Consider the following 14,769-nt stretch of genomic DNA (forward strand, 5'->3'; position numbering starts at 1 on the left):
CAAAACTGCATATAAAAATGCGATAATTAGGGGGGAAATCCACACTAAATGATGAATTTTGATAATTGCTTCAAAATGTAGAAAACCGAATTTTGGAATGGAAAAATTCCAAAACTGAGAGATCTGAAATTGGCAAGTCCGAAGTAGAGTTTATTTGCTGCAGACCTTCTATATGTTGTGATCCTTTAACCATAAACTTGTGTGTCTTTATTCTGAGTTTTGGGGCAAGTAGATGCTAAGCATCATATTACGAGAGCTCATGGATTTGTATCAATTTGGATTTCTGGTCAATTTCAGTTTCCAGCTGAAATATTTTGGGATAACGTCTGCCTGCTCTGACAATAAAAGGCAATTTCATGTACCAGTTAGTAGGGATGTAAGCCTGCACATTTTTTTTTGTGATGCTAGGTATGGGATTTCTGAAGATGTGTTACATAACACATGGTTGGGTGATGTTGCACTATAGTTGGGGATCTAATTTAATGCAAAGTATCCCGCTAATAACCTGCTTCCACTCATCCCTTCCCTTTCTTCCCTCTGACTGGTCTGTGAGCTCAGAGGAGCCATCTATGCTGGAAGAGCCAAAGACAATGATTCTGTCATTGTTTTGTTTACCTCGTTTACTTTGGGGCATAGAGAGAAACAGACAATATATGATTTCTGAAACATTGCTTGGCTACTCCACCATTACTGTCTTATAGTTTGTCCCAATATTACAGAATCTTTGGTTCTGAACGTGTTTGACTTGAAATCTTAATTATATAGTCATCTCCAGCTCCATATATATTAAAGCTTTTCTGCAGAGCTAAAAAGCTGCTGATTTGACTGGCGTGATTTGCATGTCATTAGCAAGAGACCTGGTGCCCTCCAGTATCCACTAGCATTTCCGCGGGCTCTTGCCTCCCCTAGCAGTGGTTTTGTGTTTTGGCTTGTGGTATTGCTAAGATGGAAGAGGCAATAAATTACCCTTATTACCTTAATCATCACAAGATTGCTGAATAAGCTTCACTCCATCATACAGAAATCACATCCCAGCAGCTGCTACAGCTCTTTAAGATTAGCTGCTGTTTCCAAGCAGCAAGGATATGAGTCAATCAATATAAAAAGCATTACGATTGCACAGAGTACCACATGCAACAGACTCTTGCATATAGTTCAGGCTCTGATTGTATCTCTAGAGAGTTTACACATCTGATGTGAATTAATACAGTAATAGGATCCTTGGAGGCATTTTCATTGCAAATTGCAAATGCAAATCAGTGTGATAGGCCAGATTTTTCTTATACTTCCTCTTGAAATACATTTCTCGTACCAGTGTCTCACTCTCAATTTTGTAACAGGACTTGGAATTGTGCTCAAATGAATAGCGTTGTGGAGATGAAAACAGTTATGCTAAGTGCCTAACAAGGGGAAATGGCCAATCTGTTGCCCAAGGGATCAAATACAATAGGAACATCTACTAGTAAAGGCAGCTCATCCGGAGAATCATCATCTTGGCCAGCCTCTTCAAAATATGGAAACAAACTGGCAATTTCAGGGGCTGCAATTTTCAATCTGACTGGCATCTCTTAATAATTCATTTTGGTGCATTGTGCTCACTGTAGGATATATCTGTCAGCAATTAAACTTGTTATTAATGGTAGTAGTACAGCTCAGTTAACCATGGGTCACCTTCACCCTAACCATATTAGTTCAGCAATATGGTACAAAGTCCAGCAAAGGGGCTCCCTGCTGGTGGGAAATTCATTTCTGCAGAAATGGTAACTCCAGCCAGTGTTGGCCCAAGATATATTGTCACCTGGGGTAAACCACTAAATGCCTGGCCCCCATCAGGGAAGAAAGGGTGAGTGGAGATCTGCACTGGGAACAAGGGTCGGGGGAATGAAATCATCCTTCCCTGATGGTTGAAGTGGGGAATTGAAGTCCATTGTTGCAGAGAAAGGAGCCTACTCTGAATCATGCTGTGTGCGTGCAGAACTCAGGAGATCCCAGTGAGCAGCTCCCACCATTTCCTCCTTAGGGGTGGAAGGATACCAGCAGTGCCTCCTATTTGCCGAGAAGCCACTGTGGAGGCAGCCCTGAAAACCGGCCTCTTGGCAAAGAGGAGGCACTGATTATGGTCTCCTACACCCTTGGGGAGGAAATGGTGGAGGCTGCCCTCTGGAGTCTCCAGGGAGTGTTCTGCAACCATTGCCACTGCGGCGGTAGGCGACACATTCCTTGGAGGCCAGACCTGCTGCCCTTGTGGATTCTGCTGCCCGAGGTAGTCACCTTACCTTGCCTCATGCATGCACCGGCCTGACTCCAGCCATTAAATATTCATTTGAGATTGTTCCCATTTGAAATATTATCTTTTTTATCTCTACTGCTATCATTGTTGTTGTTGTTGTTGTTTAGTCGTGTCCGACTCTTCGTGACCCCATAAACCAGAGCACGCCAGGCACTCCTGTCTTCCACTGCCTCCCGCAGTTTGGTCAGACTCATGTTTGTAGCTTCGAGAACACTGTCCAACCATCTCATCCTCTGTTGTCCCCTTCTTCTTGTGCCCTTCATCTTTCCCAACATCAGGGTCTTTTCTAGGGAATCTTCTCTTCTCATGAGGTGGCCAAAGTATTGGAGCCTCAGCTTCACGATCTGTCCTTCCAGTGAGCACTCAGGGCTGATTTCCTAAAGAATGGATACGTTTGATCTTCTTGCAGTCCATGGGACTCTCAAGAGTCTCCTCCAGCACCATAATTCTATCTGCTACCACTGCTATCATTAGAGAATATCAATAAGGGAAACCATTCTACTATCAGAAATGTCCTTTGGATATTTTTAATGCATTGTTAAATATGGTTGGGGGGATTTATATGTTTATATGGTTGGGGGGATATATTCTGATGGGCAATAGACAGACTGAGTTTATCTTTGTGATGCAACAGGGTCAGGTGACTTGTTAACCTTTGCAACCCATGATGATGTTTCTATCCTTGCTCAGCAATATCCCATTTTCATAGGGCTTCTTCTCTAACCTAGTCAGGTAGTTCTTAATTCCTTCAAGAACATGTGTGAAGCTTCATCAGCAGGCTGTCAACTTAGCCCTAATATGGTGCCATGCACTGTATCCATCACTTGTCTTCAGAAACACAAACAATCTGAGTGACTTATGATGCCATCCTCCAATTGGGTTTTATCAACTGCGAATGCTAAGTTGATTATCATCATGGGGCAGCTCAGTGCTGAAGAACATTATCTGGGACTTTATCAGCCTTGGCAGCACCATCTCTAATGACAGCTCTTTGGATCAAGAGACATCAAAAGAATACAAAAGGAAAGCCAGGCTTTTGAAATACTTTGCCACAAGGGTACTCCACCAGCATACTATCCAACTGTCAACAGAACTGATCATCACTTTTACATGGGTGTGAAATATGGACAGATCACTGCAGGCATATCAAGCAACTTGAAAGATTTCACATGTGCTATCTACTAGGTCTTCTGGCAAGGTAGTGTCAGATTTTGCAGTTGTTGAAAATAATAATAAAAAACAGATCAGCAAGGCATTTATCATTAAAGGCCAACTTTGGTGTGTGTGTGTGTGTGTTTAAAACTGACCTGCCCAATGAAAGACTTTCAGGCTACGCTTTCCACAGAGGGCTTGTCCTTCTGGTTGGCTGTCTCCATTTGTTACTTGTTTGGTCACGCAGCATGCTTGGTGTTGTCAAAGCAGCTTGGTCACTATTACCATGCATATATGCATCATAGCACTAGAGGCATGCTATGTATTGCACCAAACTCAAATATTATCCCTCTGTAGAAGACTTAGAGCTTCCCTTGACATTGCCCTTGTCTTTGCAAATGAGTGATTGGATAAAGACATTTCTCTGCCTTTGGAAGAAGAAACCTATCATGGTCTCAACACTGGACAAAGCAAGCAAGGAAGTACAAGGACAGGGGTCAGCAAACTTTTTCTGGAGGGGGCAGGTCCACTGTCCCTCAGACCTTGTGGGGGGCTGGACCCCCCACCCTCCCAAAAGCACCCCCCTCCCAAAAGGACCCCTGCTGCCGCCACTCACACCGCCGCCGCCTCATCTCCGGCAGTGTTTTCATTGTCCTATGCCTCTGCACAGAGCCCATGCTGTTAGCCTGGGTGGCAGAGGCAGCCTTTGCGCCGCTGCTGCTCCCTTCTGCTTGGCTTTTTCTGCTCGACCACCTTTGAGCTCCGCCACTTCCTTCCTGCTGAGGTGGCGAAGTAGTAGCAAGCGGCCCAGCAGGAAGAGCCGAGCGGGAGGAAGTGTCGATGGCACAGAGGCCACGTCAGCATAGACACCCTCCCAGAGGTGTCTGTGGTTTCTGATTGATTGCAGAAGCTTCCTGCAGCCAATCAGAAGCTTTGTCATGGAAGTCAGTCCCCACACGAGGCCTCCACGCTGCATCGCTTTAGCGCAGGGACTGACTGAGTGGGCAACAGAGTCCGCAAGGTTCACAGGCTGGATTAACGAGCCCGGCGGGCCGCATCTGGCCTGGGGACCTTAGTTTGTTGGCCCCTGCACAAGGCTGAGATCCAGAGGAGACCAACAATTTGTTCTGGGGCAAGAAAGTCTGGTAAGCAAGTAGAATCCTAGAACCTTGCAGGAATTGTAACAGAGGGGACTTGAATTGACAATCTAGTACCAGTTGAAGGCTTTTAAAAATTGCACACTTTCCCCTAACGGGTTTTATGGTCCTTAAAAAAAAAAAAGTCTCAATTTGGGGGTGGGGTATGCAGGGAATGTTGGTGTTTTCAATGTGGCGAATCTCAAGCAGCTTTGTTATCTCTGATTGGGCCTGTAAAAAAATTTTTTTAGGGGAATAAGTGGGTGACTCTAGGCAGGGGCGGGTAGCTAACAAAGAGTTTGCAGTAACAGCTTGTCTGCTGCAAAACTGGGACATGTTTCCCACTCTTCAGTTAAAAGTTTTTATCTCTCAGCCCCTTTTCCCTCAAATTGGGCTCAATACTTGTGCAGGTACTGACAAAAATGGTTCCCATTGAGTTATTAGACTAGTTTCATCCATTCATTTAAGTGCTGTAAATTATTTGAACTAGAAAAAAGTGACTCTCTAATTTAAGGTCTTACGCTTATCACAAATTCTTTAACGCAATTTACTGTCTTTGAAATAAAACACAAGACATGTTTTAATGTGCTCAATGACTGCATTATATTGTTACATTTTAAACTTGTATCACAAGGTGTTGACAGTTTAAAAAGAATATAATCTCTGAGTATTTCCCCCCAAAATTAGCCGTTACAGAAGACATTTGCCCTGCCCATTTCAAACAAATATATTTGACACTTCAGAGTAAAAAGGATTAACCCACCCCACCCACTCCCCAAACCAAAACTTCATAGCACAGAGGTACTTCAAAGTGATGATGTTTAAGAGGTATTAAATAAACATAAGCAACTGCACAAAGTATTGCAAAGCAAAAACAAGGTGTTTTTTTTAAACAACAACAAAGAAGTTAGGATCTGTTGATGACCAAATCTGAAATCACCAAAACTAATTTTAATTTGCAAATAGGGAAACATTGGTATTATACACAAAGGTTTTCAACATTTTAGTGCATGACATTTGCAATGTACTTTTGATATCTATCATATTAAATGCTATCATCCAACTCAGAATTATGTGCTAACCTGCACTCAAATAAATGATGACAATTTGCACTAGATGGCAACTTAACAACATCTTGACAGGAGGCTGGAATTTACGTAAATAACTAGGTTAGAGAGAATTGTTGTGTTTTATGCTATCTCTGAAGAAGTTTTAGTGGAAATAGTTTTTGGTTACAAAGAATATTTACTTAGATCTGAGGAACATCAACTATCTCAGAAGACTAAAATGTGCTTTCAGACATCCATGCAATGTTTAGGCAGCCCTCTTTAAATAAGACATGGAAGTGGCAGGTGCAGTTACATGAAGCTCCCAAATACAATATTTCTTTGCTTTCTACAGTGGTGGATGGCCCAGCATGTTCCTTTTTTTTTGCCTGAAAGTGAGGTTATTTCCAGAAATCACTGGCCATCCACAGTTTCTGGGCAAAAGGAGGAACAGACCTGGGGAACACTGTGCAATTTGCTGCCTTTATGGGCGCAATAGTGGTGTAATTAATACATTTGCCTATACATATGCACAACTGATGCATATATTCCTTATGAAGGACTACATATCTCAGCACACTTTACTTCCATACATTCAAGTGAGGCATTCATGGGTGGACTGCTATTATAAATGGTATTGGTGATTCGTGTACTGGGCAATGTGGAGTGATTTCCTCTATATGCTGCTAAGTATCTCACTTCCAGAGCTGCAAGGGGAAGGAGGATAACAGTGGAGATAGAGTTGTAAAGTTTTGTTTTTACTTTTACAAGCGCCTGCAGTATGTTATAAAAGGGGCTATTTCATGCTATGTATTTATTCGACTCTATAAAATCTTTTTATCCTTTCTCTTTTTTGAATACACTATGGCACATGGGAAGCAAGGATAGTTTCTTTTGTTAAACAGAAGTGTCAATACATTAGACATTTCATTATTTAAGGTATTGGAATCACTGCTGTGGGTATTTTGTTGTTGTTCTCCAACCTTGTTTAGAGATGGTGAAGGAATGCCACAAAGGGACAACTTTCATGCAATTATGAATTGATTTCACTTTGCCATAATCAAGTAGATATTAATATAGCATTTTTTAAAAGCAGAAGTTAATAAAACTATCCTCATGTTAATTACTGAAACTCTTACATGCATACTGTCATAAGGTTACTACATTTACCAACTTGTCCTCTATAGTTAGGCAAAACAGCTAACTAAGTAGTTTGTGAGTTCTAACAGCCAGGTTGCCAAAATTCATGTAGGATGAGTGTAGGAAGTTTAGGCTTCCTTCCTCTGCTGGACTGTATAAAAACATTTAACAGCACTTTGTAGGGCAAAGGCCTTAACGTGACCTGTCACAGACTTATTTTGAATATGCTCCTATGAACCTACACTATGGGCCTTCCTGCATGTCTCACCCTAAAGTGGCTTATGGCCTAACACGTTTGCTCTCTCTGTGCCTACTCATAATATCAGGAATGGAATGAATGGAAGCAAGGCAAGAGTTGCACTACAGAATGGTTGGGCATCTGACCCAAGGATGAGTTCTACCCTAAAAGGATGGGCAGCTGGTACATTAGGGCAAATGGGGCATTACCCACCAACCTCATTCTGCTGTCAGCCTTCCTACTTGCAGCATGTCCAGGAGTAGTTGGCTTGGTGTAATTCAGCAGGGAGGACAATGGGGACAAAACTAGAATTAGCTGACTCTGCCTACTATTGACACCAGCTCAGCTACTGATGTTCTCCTTGCCTTCTACCCTGCCCATTCCAATGAGAGCCAATCACCACTGTTTAATAGTGTTATTGAAATTACCTGCAACTACCATATTTTTTCTTCTTCAAAAAGGTGCCTACACATTTCCACTAAAACTCAGATTAAATGTATAATTAGAGCTGTACAAAAATGTTTAATAAAAGTGGATGGATTTTCTTACACAATTTAATCCATAAGAGCTTATTTTGATAACTTTTTTTTTTAAAAAAAGTTCCTTATGGCAATCTATCCCCAAGTAAAAGTTGCTTGTTCGTGAACAACCGGTGAACCAGAAGGTGGGCTGTGGCTGCTGGAAAATGTGCCACAAAGGTTCTAGACAGCAAAGCACAAAAGCCCACGAGCTCCTGGCTCAGGTATTATGCATGTTCCAGATAAAACACACTGTGTGACACTTAAGAGAGCAAAAATGTCATCTGAACTGACCTTTCGTTACATGAAGGTCTTAAGAAGCAATGATCAAGCAAGCTCAAATAAAATTTAAGCAAGGTTGTAATCCTAGACATCTGACATATTGGCAATCTATGATTAGACCTCCCATCCCTTAATATACGTTAAAAATAGTTGTGGGGGGGAGGAGGGATGAATTGGATCAGGACTATAGTACCTGAGCTGCTCTTTGCCCTATTAGAGAAAATGTGTGTGTACCCATATGTTTTCCCTAATAGGAGAAATAGCAGCAGTATATGTTATTTATTTCATTTTCTGTATTTCTGTTCTTTCTGGAAAGATACATTGAAAAGACACTTAGATTGGGAACACACACCATGGGGGAAAGGGTTTAACCTCCTTTCCCTGGTGTTACGATCCCAGTCCTATTCAGGGGCCCTGGAGATCTGAACACAGAACAACAATATCTAGTCTAGAATGGCCCTATGTTTTTAGACAACTTAATTTTGTGGTGGGAGGAAGGAATGTGTGTAGCTATACTGCATTCTGAGGTAGTACATATAGTGATATATGCAGATGTAAAGGCAAAACATTTAATTATGTGACATTTATGTATAGTTGTGATAAGCTCTGTAAATAGGGGTCAGTTGAAACAAGGAAGCTTTATTCACCATGGCCTACATATACAGCTCAGAATGTACCGTTTAAAGTGGCTTGTTTAGAAATTCTTCATAGTGGTTTAATTTTCAAATAAGGAACTTTGCCTAAAAGGGCTTTTTTGGTCTTGTTTGAAACTGGTACAATGATATTTAAGATGTCACTCCTCAACAAGAGAAGGGCAGTTATATGAGAGCATAGCCTATTATACGTTATGCTTATATGAATTGTACATCTCTCTGCCTTTTGAGAAATGTTAAGATGCAAAGCACTTAAAAGATTAAGTGTTGTGCTCAGCAGAGTTCCACTCGCACTGGGGCAAAAGAGCAGAAAGCAATTTAAGCGAATCCTCCACCCCCACCCCAACCCCCCCTAAAGCTGCGACTAGGGTTTGAAGGACCCGCTGGAATAGCAAGGAAGGTTTTGTGTGAGGCTGTAGGTGAAAGTGGTGAAACTGGTTGCCCCCTCCGTTCATTCAGTGGAAGCTGCTGCTTGATCCCGGTTCCCACTGCAAATGGAAGAATCCTTTCCGTTCATGGAAGGGCAAGTTGGGAACCAACTCAATGTTTTTAGTTATTAAATTTAAAATATGAATGCATGCTAATATTCTGCTATATTCTAAATACATTTCATGGTAAATGTATGTGAGTGCTAGATTCCTAAGCGGTATTTCAGTGGTTGCATAAAGCTCCAGTGATTAACTTTCCATGAATAATTTGAGGCCTAGTCACCCCATCCAGTCCCTCTGCTTACAAGAGAGTTTGGTAGAAGGTTTCCTAGGAATATCTATTTGGAAATATATCTTCAGTAATTCCCCCTCTTAATATTAGAAAATAAGGCAAATACTGTTCAGAAAAAGGTGCTATGACCTCCAGTCTACGCTTTTACTAGGTCACCAGGTAAACATATGACAAGAGTGGGAATCATATCAATAACAAAAGCAAGGCTTTTTGTTTTTAAATCTGCATTTTCAAATAGAATAAAAAGCTATCAAAAGACTCTGTGACCGAACATAATATTCAGAAAATACTTTTTAGACTTTATAGATACAAGCTTCCTGTATTTACAATATATCTTCTTCTAACACCCCCACCCCCCATTTCCCCTTTAAGAGACATGTCCATTAAATTACATAACATGTTCCAAATGTGGAATAACATGACTGGGCTAGTAAAACTGAAGCATCAGGCAAGCTTGCATCTTTTTGGACTTGCTCTTTGTCAGAATTTGGTTCTGTAAAATCTCTGGTTGCCAGCTACTAGGCTGCTCAGAAGCATGGCAGGAAACAGAAAAACAACAACAACGCAACTGCCATAATAATTAACATTAGTGTAAAAAAAAAAAAAGTAGTATGTTCACAGATGCTCTAATAATCACTTTAACATTTTGGCTTTTAAATTCTAGCAAATTGCTTCTTCTTTTTCTGAGATTCAGTACATTGTTTCAAAATACTGTGCATTAGAAAATATACACTTTGCCCATCTAAGTGGCTTACCAATTTGGCTTTATGTATTAAACACATTTTGACATGAGTTTGAAAATGTAGATTAGACAAAAGCAATTTTTTACCTTATGCCTACTAGTCAATTCTCAATAGAGTGGGAGGTAACAGCAGAATGCCTGTTCTTTAACTAGAAACATTTGTGTTTCTAAGAAAGATGTCTAGCAGGGGTTGGGGAACCCGTGACTCCCATATGTTGTTGGTACTCCCACAAACCCTAGCTAGCAAAGCCTACATGGTTTTTTCTTTCCTTGAATTCAAACTTGTGAGTAGCCTTGACCCAGACATGTGGGTCTTAAGTAGCTGCAGGATGTAGAACCTGAACTCATATGCTGCTACCCATCTAAACAGGCTGGTTCCATTCTCTTTTGTACAGCTAGCGCAAGAAAATTGAATACTGCATGGACAAAAAGTGGCTGATAATTCCATTATAATATAAGCTATTTAGTGGTGAAGTACAATAATTGATGGGTAACTGATTTTTCTTAAACAAACAAACAAACAAACAAACAAACAAACAAACAAACAAACCAGTATACACCACTTATTTAAAATGCAACAGGTGGGAAAGTTTAAATAGAATGATTATACCCCTTGTATATATAACACTGAATCTAGCCACTCCGTCCCAACCAAAGAAAAGAATGTATAGTTGCTAGAATGTCAGATGAGGAAGACATAGTCTGGGTGACCCTGAGCCAGTTGTTCTCTCTGTCAAACCCACAATATGTGGATGTTATGAGGATAAAAACCCTTCACCCTTTGGAGTAAAAATGGGATACATAGTGTTGTTAATAATACCCACTTTCCCCTGCTAGGAAAACAATGTATGCTTTTTGTGATATTTTATTGAGAGGGACATTTAGTGGAAAACGATAGTGAAAGCAGCTTTCACTACAAAATCAGGCCGCCGTGAGTATTATGGCTCTTGCTGAAGCTCAGTCTAGGCTGATTTTGTTCCTGACAGTTTTGAGCACCAGCCTGACCTCCCCTCCCTCATACAGAATGCACATCAGTTGCTTAGTGCCCCACCAACATGGCTCCTATAAACTCACTGTTGTAAGGTATTTTGCACACCTGAGTGTTTCTCTTTAATCATCTGCAGTAAAGAAAAAATATTCCATCATATAAAACACACCATATCCTCCTGAAGTGTGTGTACATGTGTGTGTGTGTGGTGGTGGTGGTGGGGCGTGTGTGTGCACGGAATCAAAAAAATGTGTTAGGAGCAATTTTTACAGTGTGTCACTATTACACATGTGGCATACTCAAAGGACAGCTTTTGGGCTGATCAAAATGTAGTATTGTCAAAATGCCTCAAATACACATGTGTGTGTTTGTGTGATGTGCTAGGGAGCACTATATAGAATATCTCTTTTCCCTGCTACAACTATTTTAGCTCATTGCCTGGGTCATCTCATCTCAACATGTACTAATATAGCTTTTATATAGCATGTTTGACTGTATCTAGAGAATCTAATTCTGATTACCTTCATATTAATAGATTATGTTTCTGAAAGCTTTAACAAAGGCAAATGAGTTTTATAACCATCTAAATAGGTAAGATTTTTTCCTCCAAATATCCATATAAAGTTCATATAAGTGCATAATTAGAAAATACATCTTTAAATAGAGTCAAAAACATATTCTGCAAAAGATATGGTTTAACTTTGGTACAATCCTATGTTCTCATTCTTAAAAAAAAATTTTTTTTAGCAGTGATAAGAAGCCATATATCTTTCTACGACTGATGCTGTAGATTTGTGATAAAGTTTAACTGAAACCAAAATAGCTGAATCCATCATGCTTAAAACTTGAGAGATAAGATTCTAAAGAAATTGATGGGGGCTGTACAGTGCTTTCTCAGGCTTACAAAAAAGGCCTGTTATGATGTGTGCTGTATCAGCTTCAATCTGAATTAATTAATATGCAAATTTTACTTTTTTCCTTTCATGTCAAAATAAGAACTGCCAATGGACTCCTGTCCTCTTTCGTTGACCAGATCTTTTGATGCTGCTTGTTTTAAAAGCAATTTTATATGTTATTCGTCTCCATTCATATAAACCATTCCCCACGCTTTTTGGGTCAATCTACTGCACACCCTCCCTGAAATTCATGGGAGCTGCATAAAAACATAGTAGATTGACACGTGTGAGTAATACTAAAGAAGAAGAGATAGGAACATTATATTTTAACACTGCTTATATCTATTGAGGATTGCATTTTTAATATACAGTAAGTTGTGTGGTTTTTTTGCACAATAACGTTTGTAAAAATACATATTTATATTTCTGGTTGTTATTTTCTGGAATTCATTTGAATTTAATTTATCTTCATTGTTGCTCTTTCCACATTTAGCTCTTTTCACCATGTCTCCATTGTAAAGTAAATAAAACACTTCCCAGTTCTTTGGCATTGGGAGGGGTTCATACTGCCGTGATGCTTCCATTGTGACGAGAACGTGACCTTTCCAAATTTACTCGTCTGTTATCTGGAATATAAAGGGAGAAGGAAACATTATAAGATTTTAAAACATGGATACTGCAATGTCAAGAGGTTTTCAAGCAGTCATGTAAATAATTTCAAAGCAGTAGATAAATAAATTACTAGGTGGATGGATCAGAGAAATTTCAGAGTACAGCTGCCAGGAATTCAAAAGTTCTGCAATCAACAATGAATTAATCTCCTGATCTGAAACTCTGGGGGCGATAAAGGCATTCTGTGGAAGAATTCTGTGGCACTCTCCCTTGGAAATAGTGGGTGACAACCAAAAATGCAGGGGAAAGTGTTACTAAATGAAGATGTCTCTGTGCCCAGTTGCTTTGGGAAAGAGAAAGTAACATTATCCTTTCCTTGAGAGGCAAGTTCACCAGCATCATTCATAAAGTAGGGACAGATGACATAACTCATTATTCCCTTTACACCCACACACCCACACACCCCCACACACACCACTTCCTACAAATTACCTGGATGAGCAACTTCAATATAAACTATTACTGCACAGCAATTATTGCAATGGAAAATCATAGCATAGGAAGATTATTTCATGGGCTACAAGTCCAATGTCCTGAAAGCACATTTTTAAGTCAGGCATGCTATAGTTGAAAATATATTAACAAACATGGTATTTCCTCAAATGTGTTTAGCATCTCCTGACCAGTAAAATGCAAGTGACATGGCTGAAATTCCTGTGTGATACAGACATGCAACTGATTAGCTTAAATCGCATGACAAATGTTAGCTCTCTGGAGATAAATAAATGTGACACATTGAGAGAAGAGTTAAATAGTTCTGGGAAGGGTTCAAGAAGCAATGGGTAGATTAAAAACTAATAAACTTCCATTTACTTCTGTATAAGTAGCTAGAAAATGGATTTTAGAATTCATGGATAAGTGCCTCCCAGCCACTTTCCTTTTGGGCAATGTCTCTCTCCCCTTTTCCTCCTCCTGAAATCCCTGTATTAAGAAATTTGAAGTTATGCAGCCAACCACACAATGAAAGACACAAGTGTCCCATCCTACTGCACCTGATGATAGGCCGAACCTCTTCTGTGAAACCCACAAACTATGACATTAATTCAGGAAATCCTGCTGAACTAAAGTCCAATTTGCATAAAATGTACAATATGTTTTTATTAATCCCTTATAAAAGACTATGGGAGGTAGAGGGCATCATGCAAATATAGCAAGCTTTTTTGCATTAATCATGGAGATGAAAACTCTGGAACCAGTTGGTGAGCACTTCCTACAAATATACATCTCTGCCATGCAGGGGTGAAATCATCACATGCAAATAACAGGCCCTAAAAGAGTTGAATTGATTGTTGTTTGAAGAAGTTCTAGAAAAGGAAGGCGTATCCCTGGACTACAAAACCTCAGTTAAAAGAGTGACAACTTCACAAATTTGGATAATGTCTAGTAAAAATAGCTAGAAGATACTCTCTTTGGGATTATGTTGTTGACAGAATGCAAAACCAAACTACTGAATTTTTAATTAACACCTACAATCCTGTGGTGCTGTTAAAATGATTATTTGCTGTTGCATTTAGAATGTTGAAGTTGCTGAAGAAATGGGGGGGGGGGGGGAGAGGACCAGGGAGCGATTATTAGCTATGACCTGATAATTTCTGCTCAGAAGATATATTTCCACTTTAAGGGGGCTGGAAAAAAACCTTGCCAGATTTGGAGTTTAAGCTATTTTTTTTGGAAGTGAAATATGTACACCAACATTGGACAAAGCATTCAGCTTCACAATAGGAAAGAATGACAGGTTGAGAAGGCACATAGTGTCTGTTGCTTGTATTTCTTATCCTTGTACCATACATGCATCTTACATTATAGAAAAGAAAAACACTCGCTTTCCATATTGCCTTCTGTATAAATCTCAGGACAGATAATAATATTAAATAAACATATACAGTGGTGCCCCGCAAGACGAATGCCTCGCAAGACGGAAAACCTGCTAGACGAAAGGGTTTTCCGTTTCGGAGGCGCTTCGCAAGACGAATTTCCCTATGGGCTTGCTTCGCAAGACGAAAACGTCTTGCGAGTCTCGCCATTTTTCTCTCGCTCCCCCCCCCTTTTTCAAAGCTGCTAAGCCGTTAATAGCCTTTTAACAGCTTAGCCACTAAGCCTCTAATATAAGCCTTTAGCTAAACCGCTAAATCGCTAATAGCGCTAATCCTCTTAGCCGCTAATGGGGTTGCTTCGCAAGACGAAAAAACCGCTAGACGAAGAGAATCGCGGAACGGATTCTTTTCGTCTCGCGAGGCACCACTGTATTAAAACCACCAAATGTGAATATATATAACCTGCTCATAATTACCACATA

The 14,769-nt window shown here is 40.1% G+C and overlaps 1 protein-coding gene across 2 annotated transcripts in view; it reads right to left on the minus strand.

The window, feature by feature from the left end:
* Positions 1-5,156: 5,156 nt before the first annotated feature.
* Positions 5,157-14,769, minus strand: part of DIAPH2 (diaphanous related formin 2) — a 348,598-nt gene continuing 338,985 nt past the window's right edge. For both annotated transcript variants that reach the window (XM_077922409.1, XM_077922408.1), the window contains exon 28: positions 5,157-12,427. In XM_077922409.1, the coding sequence (XP_077778535.1) occupies positions 12,363-12,427 (65 nt within the window). In that variant the 3' untranslated portion in view covers positions 5,157-12,362. The remainder of the gene's footprint in view (positions 12,428-14,769) is intronic.

The sequence above is a fragment of the Podarcis muralis genome, chromosome Z (genome assembly GCF_964188315.1).
Source record: "Podarcis muralis chromosome Z, rPodMur119.hap1.1, whole genome shotgun sequence".
NCBI lineage: Eukaryota > Metazoa > Chordata > Lepidosauria > Squamata > Lacertidae > Podarcis > Podarcis muralis.